We start from the raw sequence: 18,664 nt of genomic DNA, 5'->3' as shown, positions 1-18,664 counted from the left end.
CGAGGGTGGAGGGAGACGGGTTGGTAGCAATAAAGTGGTAGAAGTAAAAAAACAAACAAACAAACAAAAAAAGAAAACCCGACCTGCAGACTCCAGTGATTGCCTCTAGCAGGAAAGAGTTGTCTGTGCAGTGGCAACCATGTGAAAGCAAGAATTTCAAGTAAGTATTCCACGTGGATGGTCCCTGACCACCCCAGCCACACAGAGACATGTCTTTTGGTTTGTCCTGCTTTTTATTTATTTATTTATTTTTAATTGGGGGATAATTGCTTCACAGCGTTGTATTGGTTTCTGTCATGCATCAACATGTATCAGCCATGTGTGTTACTCAGTCAGCCGTGTCCGACTCTTTGCCATGGGCTGTAGCCCACCCGGCTTCTCTGTCCATGGGATCATCCAGGCAAGAATACTGGAGTCAGTTGCCATGCACTTCTCCAGGGGATCTTCCCAACCCAGGGATCAAACCCAGGTCTCCCACATTGCCAGCTGATTCTTTACCATCTGAGCCACCAGGGAATAAGCTGAAACATGTCCCCTCCCTCTTGAACCTCCCTCCCCTCCAGCCTGTCACAGAGTACTGGGTTGAGACCCCTGCATCATGCAGCAAATTCCCATTGGCTATCTGTTCCAAACATGATAAAGCATATGTTTCAATTCTACTCTCTCAACTTGTCCAACCCTCTCCCATTGGGTCCACAAGTCTGTTCTGTGTCTGCATCTCTGTTGCTGCTTGTCCTTTTTGAACAGGCTGATGATAGCAGAAATGTCCTTAAATTTGGCAGGTGACTTGGGAATGTTCTTCTTAGGATGTGCTTCTATCATCTGACATAACTGAAAGCATGTCCTGGAGTAACCCCTGATAACACAGGACTATTCTCTTCTGAATCAGAGTCCTAACCTGCGGTAGAGGATGAGGAATTATCCCAGGATGAAATAATGTGACCGGGAATCCCATTTCCCTTTCAAGTTCAAAATGTTCCCCTGAAACAATGTTTTTCCAGCCTGGTAATCGGGAATGAACAATCTCTGTCCTGGGCTGACAGGGCTGAGAGATGTAAAAGCAGCCAAAGAATTCTGGTCCATTCAGACCTTTACAACTCCCTAGAGAGAAAAGGGGGTTAATAGTTGTTTCCTGTTCTATTTTTAAAGATGGCTTTAAAAAGACAAGAGAAAGCTAAATTTAGCAAGTTTTTTAAGTGAGAAGGATCCACTAAGGAAGTACACAAGGACATGTGAGATTCCACTCTGGGTATCTGCATCAACAGCAGGGACGTGACCTCGAGGCTTAGGTCACTTCTCTCCCCAGAGATGGTATTTAAGGGGCCCTCGGTGGAGGCAGGCATCAGACCCTCTTCACCTCCTGAGTCTCCCTGCTCACCTCTCCTCTCTACTCAGAGTCCTGTCTACCGACACCATGGGCTGCTGTGGTTGTGGAAGTTGCGGCGGGGGCTGCGGCGGCTGCGACAGGGGCTGCGGCGGGGGCTGCGGCGGCTGCAACAGCTGCAGGTGCTACCGGGTGGGCTGCTGCACCAGCTGCTGCCCCTGCTGCTACGGCTGCTGCGGGGGCTGCTGCAGCGTCCCCGTGGTCTGCTGCCACCGCCGCACCTGCAGCTGCAACTCGTGTGGCTGCGGCGGTGGGAAGGGCTGCTGCCAGCAGAAGGGCTGCTGCCAGCAGAAGAGCTGCTGCCACAAGCAGTGCTGCCACTAGGTGACCAGCTCAGCCTCTGTTCTGGACGTCTCTCTACCCTGTTCATCACCTACCTGACATCCACCTGGGATTCTGGGACTTAGCTTCCTAGGCTGCAACTTTGCTCCTGGATTTGGATTCCTATCTCTTCTGCTTTGGGTATTTTCAGTTTCCCTCCCTGAAAAGTTCCCAATCGATTAGCAAACACACAAAATAAAGGCCCAAGTACAACCTGACTCCTAAAGAAGAGTCGACATCACTGAGCTCCATCAAATAGGATCATTCCAATATCCTTTAGATGCACATTTCATTCCCAATTACATGCTTTTATCTCTGTACCTTTTCTATCATGTATTTCTATTTATCAGCAACTGTTCTCTAAATTTCCTAATAAAATAATTCAATTTATCATGTAGAAGTTTCTCTTTGCCTTTGTTTTGGGTTAATCATATTCCACCTCCTAGAAGATCTCAATCTCTTAAAAGTCTCTTGGTGGAGGGGTAGTAACAGTGGAGCCAGGAAGGCCCATGAGAACGGTTTTTCTGTCTCCACTGTCTATGAACTTCAGTTTCAACGCAAGCAGAACAAACATGCTTGAAAGTGTGGCTTTGTCCGCAATTTGAATTCAGTTTTGAGGTAACAGTTTTATTTACAAATGGATGTTTTTTCTAATTTATTAAAAGCCCTGTATTATTCACAAAGAACCAGTTTAAACAAAGTTTTCATAAATACATCTACTACCAAAATATGGATGACCACATTGCCTTAAGATTTCCATCCACTGGGGCCATTTACTCTTTGCTTGGAGGGCAGAGTTCCACCTCTGCAGTGTAGGCCCTTTCATTTTTTTCCCCATATAAATTCAGGTAGCAGTGCACATTTAGAATTTTCCTATTATTTGTTTAGCTTCCCCTGGTGGCTCAGTGGTAAAGAATATGGCTGCCAATGCAGGAGACACAGGTTTGATCCCTGGGTTGGGAATAAATCCCCTGGACAAGGAAATGGCAACCCACTCCAGTATTCTTGCCTGGGAAATCCCATGGACAGAGAAGCCTGGCAGTGCTATCGTCCATGGAGTTGCAAGGAGTGGGTCGTGACTTAGTGACTAAAACAAACAAAACAACTACAAAAATCAATACCATCAGGTTGTGCTAAATGAGTTGGCACTGGTGGATGTGGTATTTATGTTATGTTAGATCACTTGCACCAGCCTTAGGCCCCACTGGTTCTTTTCAAGTAACTGCTGCTTGCTTTTCTGTTTGTGTTATTGGGTTGCCCAAAAAGTAAGATCATACAAAAAACCCGAACAAACTTTTTGACCAATAGAATAATTTACCCTCACTAGGGGTTTATTGTTAAGACAGGGTTTCTTTCTAATTTATATCAGATCTTAATAGCTTAAGCTTTAATTTATGCTTTTGTGTATTTATTTCTGTTTCTTAGACTCTTAAGCCTATCAGGACTTTGAGCAGTCATCTCACCTGTGTCCCTTTGCCAGACTGTTGGAAGTCCTTTCCTGTTGGAAAATCATTATATGGGTAAGATCTACCTCTCTCATTCCTAGAGGAAACTAGACCTTAGTTAATCCTCGATAACCATCATTCACTTTGAAGATGCAAGGTGAAATACAAGTGATATTTTATGATTTAAACCATGATAAAATTTAGAAGGATTTGAATATTTCACAAGAGTTTGCTTTCTGTTGACAAACATTCATTGAAAGGCTCCTAGGTATAAAAGTAGGTCTAAAAAGATGATGCCAGTTCAAAGATGGAGCAGACTCTGCCTTGGAATGTTTGCGGGGGATGGATGTGCACACAAATAATTATAATCCAAGGCTAAGTGTGATGCCTGGCCTTCTAGGTGTTTCCATCAGAGGTAGGAAGACCATTCTTACAAACACACAGAACAGGTTCATTGCACTGACCCGTGTGGCTTCTTGTTCCATGTGACCTTTTCAGTGTATGTTTTCTCCGTCACATGTGGTCCAGTTTGTACAAGAGCCAGAGAGTGGCAGAGGCTGTTGTCCCAAGATGGGGTGGTCAGAATCATTGTTTTTGCATAAGTTTCCTCATTCCTTTGTGACAGGCATGAGTTTCTCAGATGGACTAAGTACTGAGAAGAAAGTGATGGGTCACAATGTAAGAAAGAAAATATTTTCTGTAGCTCAGTTGAGCTCAGCAAATCTTTTCATTTTTCAATCTGATATTATTCCCACTTAATTTGCAAATTCCTGTAGGCCCTGCTTATCTGTTTCCCACAGTAAAGCACACAGACTGTTTATGCCAATTATTCAGATAACCTAGTGAAGATCCAAATTCTCAGTAGGATTACAGAAAGCAAACTATTCACCAATTGAGGTACGGTGTAGAAGGAAATGGCAGCCCACTCCAGTGTTCTTGCCTGGAGAATCCCAGGGATGGCAGAGCCTGGTGGGCTGCCGTCTATGGGGTCGCACAGAGTCGGACACAACTGAAGTGACTTGACGACGGCGGCGGCGGTGGTAGACTCTGTGAACTCAGAATGCTCCTCCTACACTCTCCAACCTCCATCACACCCTCTCCCCACCCTGTCCATGCATAGAGTCTGTCTGACTTCCTTGTGAATTTCATGGTAGTTTCATGTGATGGGAATTAAGTGTGGACCATGTTCAGAAGGAGGGAGAGAGCAGAGCATGTCAAGGAAAGCCAGGAACCAGGCTGCATACCTGGACCACGTCGTGAATACAACAGCAGCGTGTTTCTTTCATTTAAACATCAAGAATGATTCATTACACAGGTTCACCTAAATCACAGCATCTCTTTAGGCCTACAGCTCAACACCCACAGAAACACATGTGGTTGATACTCATCACGCATTACCGAGAGAGTGTATTTTTTTGCAAGGACTGCCATAACAAAGTAGGACAAACTGGGTGGCTTAAACAGGAGTTTGTTTTCTCACAATTATAGAGGCTGCAAGTCCAATCAAGTCCAAGTTCCTCAGCTGGAAGATCCAGATTTCAGCGGTTAAGTTTCTTCTGCAGCCTCTCTCCTTGGTTGCAGATGGCTGCCATCCTGCATGTCCTCACATGGTCTTCCCTCTGGGCATGTCTGTGTCCTTACTTCCTCTTCTTAGAAGGGCACCGGCCACATGTGTTTAGGACCCACTTTAATGATCTTTTTTTAACTTAATTACATCCTTAAATATTTTATCTCTACATATAGTCAGGTTCCAAAGCACTAGGGGTTAGGGCTTCACCTTCAACATATTGATTTGAGCAGGAGTGGGGGACACAGTTCAACTCATAAGAAAAGAGCAACACAACCTAGAGATGTCATATCACATGTCCTTCATTCATGTGATTTTGCTAGTGACCTCTATTTGCTTTGCTTTGTTTCTCTGTAGCCTTAATGGATTTACACATATCTTCTTTTCTTTATCAAACTGTCACCTATCTACCTGAAGGAATGGTGTCTTCTTGGTATCCCCCTGTAAGACCCAGCTCCATGCCTGGCAAATAAACATTCAGTAATATCAGTGGTTGACTGGCTACTTGGGTCCCTTTCTCACAAATCAGTGTCAATGGTGAATATGACACCTCTTTCATCCTGACAGCCTCACGTCTTTTACTGACAGTGACTGAAAGCAAATGCACATGTCTAATGAGAGGGACAAGGGACCAAATGCCTGAAAAGGGTTCTATCTTCCATAGGAGGAGTGGCTCTATCTCCAGAATTCATCTGCTCAGCCTTTCTTTGTGGGAAAACTGCCTCAAGGATCCCCAGTGAAGAAAAGTTGTGTAAGAAAGATGGATGGGGCTTCTCTCTTGACCACTCCCTCCCAGCTGGGAATAGCCATGTGATGATCACGGTTCTAAGGGTGAAGTATGGGACTGGAAGGATGAGTCAGAGAGTAGGGGTCCCGGGGATGAATCCTTGAGGCTGAGATTAACTAAGGGGAGGTTGGGTAACCAGAGAGTACTAGAGACTCAGAGCTCTTGGAGGTGGGAAAAAACACGAAAACAGAGTCAGATGGCTGCCAAAACCTACCTCGTCAACTTAGAATTTGGGGAGACACACCCCCTCGTCAAATGCTGTCTTCTGAATTCCAAGGAGCAGAGAAGAAAGACCTCCATTGGAAGTCTTACCTGACATGGTTACTTCACTCATGTCTCCTTTGATTATTTTGTTCCATTTGGTTAGTTCAACCCGTTTAAACATCTGCCTTGTGCCAGGCTCTGTGTAGAGGGACAAGAAGATGCCCCAAGTGAGCCTGTGGGGTTGGTGCCAGAATGTCCTTCTGGGAGATGTTTCCTAGGGGCTTGGCTTCCCTCAGGCTTGACTCTCCTGTCCGACTCAGCTGGGAACCCCGAACCGACCATGATGGATTACGCAGCTGGAGTGTGCAGAAAAGGGCCAGGGAGAGATATGGGAAAGTGACGGAAGAGGTGTTTGGGGACACATTTTATCATGTATATGGACTCTTCAGGGAACGGGGTGCATGAAAGTTGCCCTTTTTGATTATTTGGATACCGACGCTCACAGTCTCACGTTATAACAGAGGGCTGATCTTGTCGTTTGCAGAGGCTGGTCTCAGATATCCATGGTGCTGGTCTTGGCTAGAGCTGAACTTTGTGGTCTGGCTCTGGGAGGTCTGAGCTGGATGATATGGATGCTCAGTGAGGGGGATGCCTCGTTGGAAAGCACACATGAACTGTAGAGCTAGTGGCAAAGGAGTGTGCGGGACCCAATGCCTCCATTTATGTTGCTTTTTGAAGTTGTTGCTGTTGTTGTTGTCTAGTTACTAAGTCATGTCCAACTCCTTGAGACCCCATGGAGTGTAGGCACCAGGCTCCTCTGTCCATGGGATCTCCCAGGCAAGAATACTGGAGTGCATGGCCATTTTCTTCTCAGTAATGAGGCATGGCAATTATGATCAAAATGCAGGAGAAGGAAACTCTATGAGGAGACAAAGAGTGATCATCATAAACGTGAGCCTAAATGTGACCATGCTCCTAAGTGACCCCATGACCATGCAGGATCTGTATAAATATTTACTGATGCACTAAGACTTCTGCTGCTAAGACACTATCCAGGGAGAGATTTGGGGAGAGTCTAGTGTACTACATTGAAGTGCTAACACTGAGGATGTGCCCCTAATCCCTTGCTTCTTTATAAACCCACAGGATTATTCATTCACTAACTACATCTATGACAAAAAATCTATCTAGTTTTTGATTCATTACTGTCTTTACTTATGTAACATCTGCCTTGTCTATTGAGATCAAAACACATTTCTCCTGATAGACTGTTGAGAGACTGGAAAGAGAAAAGAGATGGATCTTGTTTTAATGCAAATCCAGGTCTCCTGTATTGCAGGCAGAATCTTTACCCTCTGAGCCACCAGGGAAGCCACAACTAACACTAATGCAATTTGTTAAGACAACAGTTGCTTTGTGTATACAGGGATGCCAATGCAATGGTGAAAAGAGGACACAAACAAACACAAAGTTAGAGGCATTTTGAGAACGTGGAACATCAACCATCTTGACTCAATTTTATTGAGAACATGATTTGAACAGTAAATGACAGAGAAGGGGGCTTCTCAGGTGGCACAGTGGTAAAAAATCTGTTTGCCAAAGCCGGAGGCCCAGGTTTGATCCCTGAGTCGGGAAGATCCCCTGGAGTAGGATATGGCAACCCACTCCAGTATTTTTGCCTGACAAATCCCATGGACAGAGGAGCATGTCAGGCTACAGCCCATGGGATCACAAGGAGTCAGACACGACCGAGCGACTGAATGCACACACCCACCCCACCACTCCCCCACAAAACAGAGAAGACTACACATTTATTATTTTGGTTGGTGTTTATTAAATGCAGGCAGGAAAACAGAAACTCCAGAAATGTGAGATCTCCGTGGACTGATGATAAGGATCCAGCCATGCTTGTGACTTACAAGTCAAAGAGGAGCAGACAGAAGGGAGGGAGGAGTCTTACCTAGAACATGGCTCCCTGCAGCATCTTCCCAGAAGCCAGACTGGCAGCCTAGTGGCAGCACTGCTTGTGGCAGCAGCACTTCTGCTGGCAGCAGCCCTTCTGCTGGCAACAGCCCTTCCCGCCCCCGCAGCCACACGAGTTGCAGCTGCAGGTGCGGCGGTGGCAGCAGACCACGGGGACGCTGCAGCAGCCCCCGCAGCAGCCGTAGCAGCAGGGGCAGCAGCTGGTGCAGCAGCCCACCCGGTAGCACCTGCAGCTGTTGCAGCCGCCGCAGCCCCCGCCGCAGCCGCCGCCACAGCCCCCACCGCAGCTGCTGCCGCAGCCCCCGCCGCAGCCGCCGCAACTTCCACAACCACAGCAGCCCATGGTGTCGGTAGAGAGGACTCAGGAGAGGTGAGGAGCGAGACTCAGGAGGAGAGGGAGGTCGAATGTCAGCTTCTGCTGGAGGGGACCCTTATATACCAGCCCTGGGAACAGGAGAGGGAAGACACATGACCACTTCCTTGTTGCTATTTGTCTGGATTTACATGGAAGACTGCATCATCTCTTATTTACTTCCCTTTTAGATATCTTTGTCTTTACCAAATTTTCAATGTTGTTTTTTTTTCTTCATAAAACTATATTCCAATGCAATTTGAAAAGGCCTCAATGTTCCAGGGAAGCATGCTGAAAACTGGTGTCTACAGGGATGGGCAGACTTCTCCATCATCCCGCAATACCAGGGGAACATCACTGTGAGTGTGACCGCTGGGCAGGGTCATCTGCAGCTCACACCTGCCACTGGACAGCCCCCAGGCCAAGTGATCTGTGAGCTTCCAAGGGGGTTGGGACAGTGAAGCTTAAGGTACAATCCCTGACCTCAAAGAGTTTGCAGTATAGTGACATTAGAAGCTGGGGATGTGAAAATGGCTACAAATTCCAAACAAGGCCAGATGTTGTGATCAGGCTTTGTGACCAGTGGGAACTGCTGAGGCTAGAAGTTTTCATTCTTCACCTCTTCGTTTGACATGTATCATTGTGATTTATCTTCTCACAGCCAGGCTGTAATGATTCTTTTAAAAACAGAAATATTGAAGTGGCCAAAATGTTTGTTTGGGTTTAACCTCACATGAAAAAACCCAAACGAAGTTTTTGGCCAGCCCAACAGATCCTCTGAAGAGTCTGCATACTAATAGTGTAGTTCTTGGCATGTGTAGCTTTGGATAAGGGACTTATTTTGTCTTTGATGATATGACATCAGTTGATGTCTGAGAGAAGCACCCCTGTGTAAGTAGCTGACTTACATTTTGGGGGGAGGGGGAGTCAGGGAAGATTATGACTTGAGTCTGGGACAAGTGACACTGGAGGTGCCTCTGAGATGCCTGCAGGGAGAAGGTGGACTGCAGGTTGGCTAAGTGTGGAATCTGAAGAAGATTCCAAGCTGGATGTATGCATCCAAGGAACAAATCCAGGCATATACATGGGGAAATGGAAACCACGGGTGTGGACATGAGATTCAGGGAGATAGTGTACAGTGAGAGAGAAGAGCATGGATCAAGGCTTCTAGTAGACAGCTTTTGAGGTTACAAAAAGGAAAGAAGTTAATTTCATTCAAAAACAATTTTTGGAAATAAAGCTGTGAACATGTAGCTTCATAAGAACTAAAAGGGCCAATGTAATGAGGCAGAAAGGACACAATGCTAACAAAGGGGAAAACTTTGAAAGAGAATGGCTTGTTCAGTGTGGACATTCACGTTGACTTGCCTGCCTCTCAAAATTTCTGTGAAAGCAGGGTGATTTCAACGAACTATTTGGAGAGAAAACCATTAAGGAGAAAACAGAATGGGAACTCATAGCAATCCAGGACCTTCTTAATTCAGAATCTTAGACTCAACTGTGCTTCTACAAAGATCCCCTCCACCAGGTTAGCACCTCTTGGCTTGTTTCTAAAATGATTGTAAAGAGGAAAGCTAAAATTAGCAAATGTTGTTGGGTTAAATGTAGTCCATAAGAATGTGAACAAGGAAGAAGCCTAGACAACCCTATTTGGAAGCTGCAATGGCAGCAAGGAGGAAGTGACCACTGGTCATGAGTCCCGGGTCACTCCCTCTCCCGTCTCCCAAGATGGTATATAAGGGTCTCCCCCAGCAGAAGGCGGCATCAGACCTCCCTGTCCTCCTGAATCTCGCTCCTCACCTCTCCCGAGTCCTCTCTACCGACACCATGGGCTGCTGTGGTTGTGGAAGTTGCGGCGGCTGCGGCGGGGGCTGCGGCGGCGGCGGCTGCGGCGGCGGCTGCAGCAGCTGCAGGTGCTACCGGGTGGGCTGCTGCACCAGCTGCTGCCCCTGCTGCTACGGCTGCTGCGGGGGCTGCTGCAGCGTCCCCGTGGTCTGCTGCCACCGCCGCACCTGCAGCTGCAACTCGTGTGGCTGCGGCGGCGGGAAGGGCTGCTGCCAGCAGAAGTGCAGCTGCCACAAGCAGTGCTGCCACTAGATGGGCTGCTCTTCGGGTGCTGCTGGTACCCATCCTGTTGGTAAGATTTCCCGCCTTCTCACCCGTTTTTCCTCTACTTTATGGTCCTGGACCCTCTTCCTGGCTTTCTTTGGTACCACAAATCCCTTCATCTGGAAAGTTTCCCAACTAAAAAGGAAACATCTAATGGAAAAATTCTGTGTGCAGCCCAGTACCTGAGTGATTGTGCACATCAGTAGACTCAGCCGAACGAAATCTTGATTCCTAATGTTTGGTTTGGTGGATGTGAATACATCCAGCTGAATAGCACCATGCAGCTCCTTCCTTGATCTACTTTTCCCTGCCTGCAGGCATGGTTTTCTTTTTTCCCTTTTGTGTTCTTAGTTATCCCATAATGTTGTCCAAATTTCCTAATAAAATAAAAACTAGATACCCATAAGAAACCAGTCTTTTGTCTTCATTGTATTTTGATCACACTGATTCCTGGTTTGTCTGTTCTGAAACTTTGGAGAGAATTAGTCTTTGAACAAAGCCTTCAACTCCCTCGCAGTGGCAGCATCGCAAGCAAAGGTCATATAAGAAGTTCTGCCAGGTCTAGGGGGACCAACCTCTCTTCCCAGTGAAACATCACTTTGCCTCCGTGACCCCTCCCTCCCTTACACCCTAATGTGTCGACTCCTCCGTTTTATTGATGCAAACTGACATGGCCCATCTGCAGCTGCTCTGCAAGCCAAGCACGGCCACTCTCTTCAGGACCCAAATACAGAATTCAGTGGTGGGAATAAGACTATCTGAGCTTGTGATGGGTTTCTGTTACTGATATATTCAATTTTTTTCTTTGCTTCTTCCTGTTCTTTGTGTGTGATGTTTTCTTTTTTCAATTTTTTTTCAGTACACTGCAACATTCAATAAAAACACACTGAAATATTTAAAAATAAAACACATTAAATTGCCACAAACTCTCCCAATGCCTCTATCTTCTCAATTATCTTTAGCAAAAGTAATAAATGAAGGAAAGGAAGGATGAAAGGATATTAAGGGGAAAGGAAGCTTTCAATGCATTTTTCCCGGAGGAAGACTTTTCTTCCACTGGTTAAATTTCATTAAAAGCAACAGGGTAACTGCTTTTTTTCCCCTTCCCTTTCCTATTCCCTTCTTTCTCTCCCTTCTCCTTTTAGCTGCTTTTCCTTTTCTTTTTCTGATTATTATCTGTGGTCTACAGCCATATCAACCTGAATGCACCTGATCATGTCTGATTATTTTCTACAACTTTTTCCAGTTGTTGAGATTTTGCTGTTTCATTAGCAGTAGAGATGGGAGGCTGAGGAGATCTGGATCACAATAGTTCAGTCTTTTCACTTTGATGCAACATCTATGTTCAAAAAAGTGGAAAAAATCCAGTGTGGACAACAGAAAAATAAAACAAGTTAACAGTAACTGCTAAGTCACTTCTGTCTGACTCTGTGCGACTCCATCCCTGGGATTCTCCAAGCAAGAACACTGGAGTGGGTTGCCATTTCCTTCTCCAATGCATAAAAGTGAAACACAGAAATACAGAACAGACTTTTGAACTCTGTGGGAGAATGTGAGGGTGGGATATTTCAAAAGAACAGCATGTATACTATCTATGGTGAAACAGATCACCAGCCCAGGTGGGATGCATGAGACAAGTGCTTGGGCCTGGTGCACTGGGAAGACCCAGAGGAATCGGGTGGAGAGGGAGGTGGGAGGGGGGATCGGGATGGGGAATACGTGTAAATCTATGGCTGATTCATATCAATGTATGACAAAAAATAAATAAATAAATAAAAATTAAAAAAAAAAAAAACAAGCATTGTACCCAAAAAAAAATTAAAAAAAAAAAAAAGTGAAAAGTGAAAGTGAAGTCACTCAGTCATGTCCCGACTCTTTGCGACCCCATGGACTGCAGCCTACCAGGCTCCTCCGTCCATGGGATTTTCCAGGCAAGAGTACTGGAGTAGGGTGCCATTGCCTTCTCCGAGTTAACAGTAAAGCTGGGCTCAAAATCAAGACAAATATCTCTGTGGAGGAGACTCAGAATGGAAATGCAGAATACAAGGTTGCATGTGTTGGGTTCTGGGCCTGTCAGTGGGCTAAATGGAGAGTGGGGATGTGGTAGTATAGCCAATACATCTCACTTGATATGGGGGACCAGAGTCAGGCTCACTTTTGAGGTTAGGTGCCAGGGTGGGTCCTCTTGGATCTTAAAAAATAATCTACTGCTCTTTGTTGCCTGGGGCTATGGCTTCTAAACTGCTGTTCACCAGAGACACTGGTTTTGATGCTTTTGAACTGTGGTGTTGGAAAAGACTCTTGGACTGCAAGGAGATCCAACCAGTCCATCCTAAAGGAAATCAGTCCTGAATATTCATTGGAAGGACTGATGCTGAAGCTGAAACTCCAATACTTTGGCCACCTGATGCAAAGAACTGACTCAATGGAAAAGACCCTGATGCTGGGAAAGATTGAAGGTTGGAGGAGAAGGGGACGGCAGAGGATGAGATGGTTGGAGGGCATCACTGACTCTATGGACATAAGTTTGAGCAAGCTCCAGGAGTTAGTGATGGACAGGGAAGCCTGGCATGCTTCGGTCCATGAGGTCAAAAAGAGTCGGACACGACAAAGCAACTGAACAACAATCTTGCTCAAGAATCACCTATGCTATCCCATAACTACTATCGGATGGGGCAGGAAAGTTAACTATTAATACAAAACTTCTAGACAGGAAGACGCAAAGAGAGTGGGGCATTGAGGCAAGAAGAGAAATAGATGAAAATAATACCAAAAACACCTCCCTGCAAACAAGTTTCAAAAGCTCTTTATCGTAGGAGCCTCTAAGATGGTGCTCATGATTCCTGCCTCAGGTTGACTCGTGAAACCACCTCTGTTGAATATTGGCTGGTCTAATAGCTCATGATTACAAGTTTATTTCTTTAAAAATAAGGACTTACTAAGGCATAACCACCGGCTTCCCAGGTGGTGCTAGTGGTAAAGAACCCGCTACCATGCGGGAGACATGAAATGTGGGTTCGATCCCTGGGTCAGGAGGATCCCCTGGAGGAGGACATGGCAACCCACTCCAGTATTCTTGCCTGTGAATCCCATAGACAGGGGAACCTGGTGGGCTACAGTCCGTGGGGTTGCGAAGAGTCGGACACGATTGACGCAACTTAGCACACACGCAAAGCCTAACCACCAACTACTATCACACCTAAAAATGTGAATAATTCTTTAATATCTCTAGTCAGTGTTCAGAATGTCCTGATTATCTCATACTTTAGTTTCTTGGTATGAAACAGGATTCAAACAAGATTCATACACAGCCACTGGTTGGTAGATCTCCTAAGATACTATCAGCCTCTTTTTCTTTTCCCCTCAAATTCCATTTGTGTTCACAGGCCAGGGCACATCTTTTATTTATTTAATTATGTTGCCCAACAGAACTTGATTGTAAATAAAAGAAGAAATCTGTTATATACTTTTCAAAAAAAAAAAAATTAAAAAAAAAAAGAAAAAAGCCATACTTTCCCAGATTCTGGTGTTTTTGAGTGATATCCTTGGATGTCATTTAATGACTCTTCTATTTCCTCTGTTTTATTAGTAGTTTTAATTAGTAGTTCAATCTAGAAGCACATTTATTATTTGCATTTATTTCTTACTACTCATTTCCTATTTTTTCATGCTCCTTAATTTTCCCATTCCTTCCTTGAGTTCTTTAGTGTTAACATTTCCCATATGTTTTATTCCTCCCTTCTGTTTATAAATTATGTAATTTATCTCTAAGTTTTTGGTAGTTACACTGGACATATTAATTCTTGAATAAATGAAGTAGGGATGTATAAGAATGGTGGTCGTGGGAGCTGTCTGCCCTGGGTACAGGTAGTAAGGGGGAGAATTGTCTGCAGAGAATTTAAAAGCAATAATAAAACTGATTAAAACTCTGTCTACATTTTATTATTGCCATGAATCAGCAATTTCAAACCATGATGCTGATAAACATATGCCTCCCTGCCCCATAGACTTCTTCCCAACTCCCTGCTTGGCATGCAGTCCTAGCAGTGTCTAGTCAGTGTAATTTTTGCCCTCCTTCAGAACAATACAAAAATCTTTAATTTTGAACATCCTTTGACTAATATATTGTTGTTCACTATTTAGTCATCTTTTGAAAACACAGAGTCAGTGTTTTGTTAACCTCCTTTTTTGCATTCCTTCTTTTGGGATTCCCTTCCTTTTGGGATGATTTGCCTTCTTCCTCAAGGGCATCCTTTAGAAGTTGCTTTCAAGGAAAGATCTGTTGATGATAGTACAGTCACTCCATTTCTGTTTGTCTGAATATGTCTTCATTTCCCCCCTCATTTTTAAAATTTAGTTTCTCCTTGCATATAATTGAAGGCTGGCAATTATTTTCTCTAACACTTCGAAGCCATTGTTTTTCTGGCTTCCATTATGTGCCACTGAGAAATCAACTGTCAATCTAATTGACATTTCTTTGTAGTGGAAGTTCTCATTTCTCTGCTTGTCTTTTCCTTGGTTTTCTGCAGTTTTACCAGTGTGCTTAGATATGAATCTGTTTTCACTTATTTTTTGGTCTTTTTTTTTTTTTTTATTTTGGGGGCTTCCCCAAAGTAACTACTTCTGATTCCTTTCAGAAGTAATCAAAGGTGTGAGAATACATAACATTGATCACGTCTGAAAAATTCTTCAGTAATTTTAAAATCTTCCTCACTCTATCACCTCTATTAGGAACTCCAAAGAGAGATTTGTTAAACATTCTCACTTTAATCTCTCTGTGTGTTAATTCTTCCGTTTTTATCTCTCATAAAAAAGTGCAACATTCTAAGTGATATTTTTCCAGTTCTATAATTTCCTTTTATATATGTCTACACTGCTCTTAACATGTTTATTAAGTTTTAAATTCTGATTAATTCTATATCACCCCTTTGTTTCATGATCATTTTTTATGAATTGTATTTCTCTCTTTTGCTATTATTTCCTTCTGTGTAAAAACATACTATATATCATTTTATATTTTAATGCTGATGATTACTCTAAAATCTTTGTTGGTCTGATTATGCTGTTTATTATTTCAGTTGACTTGCTTATGATATTTTATATCCTTATGTGATTTTGGATTTTTTATCATAAACTCTTATCTGGTGGAATTTTATCTGAGGCAATTTTTTGATTCTTGTTTTGATGGACACTTCCAGAGAGTATTTGCTTTTAATACATATATGTATATAGGGCCATTGCCACTGAGCACCAATTTACACTGAATTCTCAGCTTTAAAAAAAAAAAAAACAGCTTGTAGGAATTGGGCTCCAGAATTAGGAATGCTAGATTATGAAGACAAATTCCTAGAGTAAATTCCTCCAACTCTATCCAAATTAATCTTTTTTGTTAGGTTCCCCCCAACTCCGTTTTATTCTATTTTACCACTTACTGAAGGTGCAACCTTTTGGGGACGCTACTGAAACACAAACTCCATGTCACTGAATCAGCAGATGCCTTGAGCACATGACAGACTCAGTGCTTCCTTATCTGGTTTCCTGTCTTGCTTTGGTCTCTGAGAATTTTTCTTACTTATCACCAATTCAGATTTTTATTTTAAAAAGTTAAAATTATATCCACAAGTTTTAGGTGTTTTGTAAGGATTGTTCTGTAAGGATTTTCCTGATATCTAGCCTATCATTGCCTTAATGGAAGTAAGCCTTTCTTCTTTTAACATTTTTTTAAAATGGCTTTTTAAAAAAGCACTTGTTGAAATTTGTGTAAGTTCTCTTATCCTTCTTCGAGTTCAATCCCTCAATCCTATTCCCCTAAATAATTGCAATGAGGCCATTTCTGAGAACAGAAAGATAAGCTAATATTGTCCTAATGATCAGGAGCCAAACTTATTGAAAATCCATATATACTGCTATTTTGTTTGATATTGAAAGTCTGGCTTTCAACTTCAGCTATACTTTGAGTTGACCCCAAAATAGCATATGAAGTAGTGAAAAGCCTGAGGCTGAGCAACTGCATACATCACAGGTTTGAATGAATGGGTATGAGGTGAAAGCACTCATCTGAACTGTCTGGACTTTTTGCAAATATTATATGCTTTAAACACATCTGAAAACTTTCAGTTTTTGTGTATGTGAGGCTGCCCCAAATTTGAACACATCCTTGTTTCATGCACTTAAAATAACAGCATCGCTGCTCTACTTTCTGTGAGATAATCTCTCTGTTTACAGTGACCTTTCCTTTACTAAGCCCTTGGAGGTTACAGCTAAAAAGCCATTTTCATGATTCTAATTTTTATTTAATTTAGGGTAGACAAAAACACCAGTTACCCGAGCTAAATAACCTAATGGACAGTATAATCAGGATCCATCTGGCTGGTCATAGTTAGCTGAGTGCAATGGCTTCCTGCCAGGACGGATAGAAAGGATCACTTTGCATTTCCCAGTGAGGACAGGGAGGGCAGAGCAGCCAGCAGCTGTGGTTTTCCTGACATCAAGGGGCCACTCTGCACTACTGGTCTTCCCCTTTTCTTTTTCATGTATACTTTCCAAACTTGGTGGTGATAGGTTTCAGGACATGCTACCCCCAAATGTGGCATCTTGACATACTAAATATTTTTTAATAGAAATTGGAGACATGGCACATGCAGGAAAGACTGACTTTCCCCTGGAGCAGGTCCTAAGACACTCATGTGAGAGATGCCCTCCCTCCACTCAAGGGAAAAGAGACTCCTTACCTCCAAGAGACACAGAGAGGAATGTGAATGACCAGGCCTTGCTAAGTTCCCCTCAGTTTACTACTCTTAGCTCATACCCTTTCTGTCTTATCACATTTTTTCATGACTCTCCCCTCTTCATCAAACCTAAGATAAAGGCGCACAGGTTTAACTGTTTCTCTGGGTCTTCATTTCCTTATGAAGGCTCTGGTGTCACATAAAACTTATGGCAAATAAATTTGCACACTTTTCTCTTGTTAATCTGTCTTTTGTTGGAGAGACTTAGCTGAGAACCAAAGGAGGTAGGAGGAAAAAATAATTTTCTAAAACTACACAGTTGCTTTTTTGTAGCTCAAGTCTCCAAACCATCCAGGGAGGAGGACCATGAAGACAATGAGATTCATGCATGGAAGGATGTTCTTACTGTTAACTCTCTTGATCAAGAAACGAATGTTCACCCAATCTGTTTCCCATTCAGAGGGGTATCTTTGCAAGGTGGAGGGTAGAAGGGTGTGTGTGTGTACGTGTGTGTGTGAGAGAGATGGTAATAGGCAACCAATCTGTCAATAGCTGGGTGTTCGGTGTGATACTAGTGAAGTGTTATTACTTCGTTTGCCTAAGTAAAGGATTATTTTAAGAAATTAACCTTTATTGAGAGGTTGTGTGATTATTCACTCTCCAACAACACTTGCCCCCAGCCCATATTTTAGACTTAGAAATTTCATCTATTTTTTTTTTTCTTGGTGAAGACTGCTTTATTGGTGGCAGCTAGTACAAGTCAAAAAATATTGATCCTCAAAGATCTCAGTTATGTATCAGATTACTGGTCCACAGAGAGATGAATGGAATTGAACCAACTGATGGCTGGGAGGATAAACTGAAGTCAATCCTGCTTCTTGGGAAATGAAGCCACAGCCAGTTCATACATGGCATATGCCGTCCCACCAACTGTAAGAATCATGGTGGCTCTATACAGGAGGGGATCAGCTATCCCATCTGTTAGATGCACTGGAATTCCATTATCCTCCTGAAACAGCTTTTGTTTCTCTGGAACCTTATTTTCAAACTGCCTGCGTGAAGCAGTACTTATGGTCCTCTTAGCAATCTGACGGAGAGCCAGAAGACTCCGCAGCATCTTGGCTCAGTTACTGCCCACCAACCATGGCAACTGACCACAAGCAACGAGCCATCTATTTTTTTTAAAAACAAGATTCCCCCAGAAAATTATCTTATATCATCTGTATACAACAATATATTCTTATGTTTTCAGTAAAGATAGTTTATAGTGGCACTCCTTGCCTAACTGGTTGTATGTTTAAAGATACTGAATTACTCCTTAGCTTTTTCTAGATGAGATAAAAAGGTTTTTTTTTAGCTTTTCTCATGGGCCTTCCCCACCCCCAACCTTTCATTAATCTTTAAAGATGTGTTTGAAATCTCTTTTTAAACTATGCATAGCTTTTCTAAATTGTGAAATTCATAAATAGCTTATGTTGTGATAATGGTTTGAGAAATGCTGAGAAAATAGAAGAATTACTTTAGGATGTTTCAACGCAATCTTCTATCTGATGAATCTCTGTGTCATGTGAAAATGCTGACAGCATATTTTCTCTTTTTTTGGTTCCAATCTTTTACAATGGCATTACATTGAAGAGCTCATGGGATATCATAAGTGTATAATCAATGATAAATGAATTTTATGGTGGAGATTGGAGAGTTATTAATCAATGTGTCTCTATAGTCTTGGCACTTAGAAGTTTAATTCAACTACATTTAATTAGATTCCTACCAAAAATCAATTT

General features: G+C 43.1%; 4 protein-coding genes across 4 annotated transcripts; 2 read left to right on the top strand and 2 right to left on the bottom strand.

The window, feature by feature from the left end:
- The first annotated feature begins 1,358 nt into the window (after window positions 1-1,358).
- LOC122698591 (small cysteine and glycine repeat-containing protein 8-like) lies at window positions 1,359-10,558 on the top strand. The gene is made up of 2 exons (XM_043909810.1): window positions 1,359-1,708; window positions 10,141-10,558. Exon 1 carries the CDS (start codon window positions 1,415-1,417, stop codon window positions 1,706-1,708), a length of 294 nt encoding a protein of 97 aa, XP_043765745.1. The 5' UTR covers window positions 1,359-1,414; the 3' UTR covers window positions 10,141-10,558.
- LOC122698587 (small cysteine and glycine repeat-containing protein 7-like) lies at window positions 7,519-8,075 on the bottom strand. Its single transcript, XM_043909805.1, has one exon. The coding sequence runs from the start codon at window positions 8,032-8,034 to the stop codon at window positions 7,717-7,719; it is 318 nt and encodes a 105-aa protein (XP_043765740.1). The 5' UTR covers window positions 8,035-8,075; the 3' UTR covers window positions 7,519-7,716.
- Window positions 9,824-10,558, top strand: LOC122698592 (small cysteine and glycine repeat-containing protein 7-like). Its single transcript, XM_043909811.1, has one exon. It carries the CDS (start codon window positions 9,871-9,873, stop codon window positions 10,138-10,140), a length of 270 nt encoding a protein of 89 aa, XP_043765746.1. The 5' UTR covers window positions 9,824-9,870; the 3' UTR covers window positions 10,141-10,558.
- A 7,030-nt stretch (window positions 10,559-17,588) lies between these two features.
- On the bottom strand, window positions 17,589-18,027 carry LOC122698593 (cytochrome c oxidase subunit 7A2, mitochondrial-like). The gene has a single exon (XM_043909812.1). The coding sequence runs from the start codon at window positions 17,995-17,997 to the stop codon at window positions 17,746-17,748; it is 252 nt and encodes an 83-aa protein (XP_043765747.1). The 5' UTR covers window positions 17,998-18,027; the 3' UTR covers window positions 17,589-17,745.
- Window positions 18,028-18,664: the final 637 nt, after the last annotated feature.

Source organism: Cervus elaphus, chromosome 8 (genome assembly GCF_910594005.1).
Source record: "Cervus elaphus chromosome 8, mCerEla1.1, whole genome shotgun sequence".
Lineage (NCBI taxonomy): Eukaryota > Metazoa > Chordata > Mammalia > Artiodactyla > Cervidae > Cervus > Cervus elaphus.
This window is presented reverse-complemented; position numbering and strand designations above follow the sequence as displayed.

Bases quoted from the DNA above. Each gene is read 5' to 3' on its own strand.
- LOC122698591 (XM_043909810.1), top strand. From the start codon at position 1,415: ATGGGCTGCTGTGGTTGTGGAAGTTGCGGCGGGGGCTGCGGCGGCTGC.
- LOC122698587 (XM_043909805.1), bottom strand. From the start codon at position 8,034: ATGGGCTGCTGTGGTTGTGGAAGTTGCGGCGGCTGCGGCGGGGGCTGC.
- LOC122698592 (XM_043909811.1), top strand. From the start codon at position 9,871: ATGGGCTGCTGTGGTTGTGGAAGTTGCGGCGGCTGCGGCGGGGGCTGC.
- LOC122698593 (XM_043909812.1), bottom strand. From the start codon at position 17,997: ATGCTGCGGAGTCTTCTGGCTCTCCGTCAGATTGCTAAGAGGACCATA.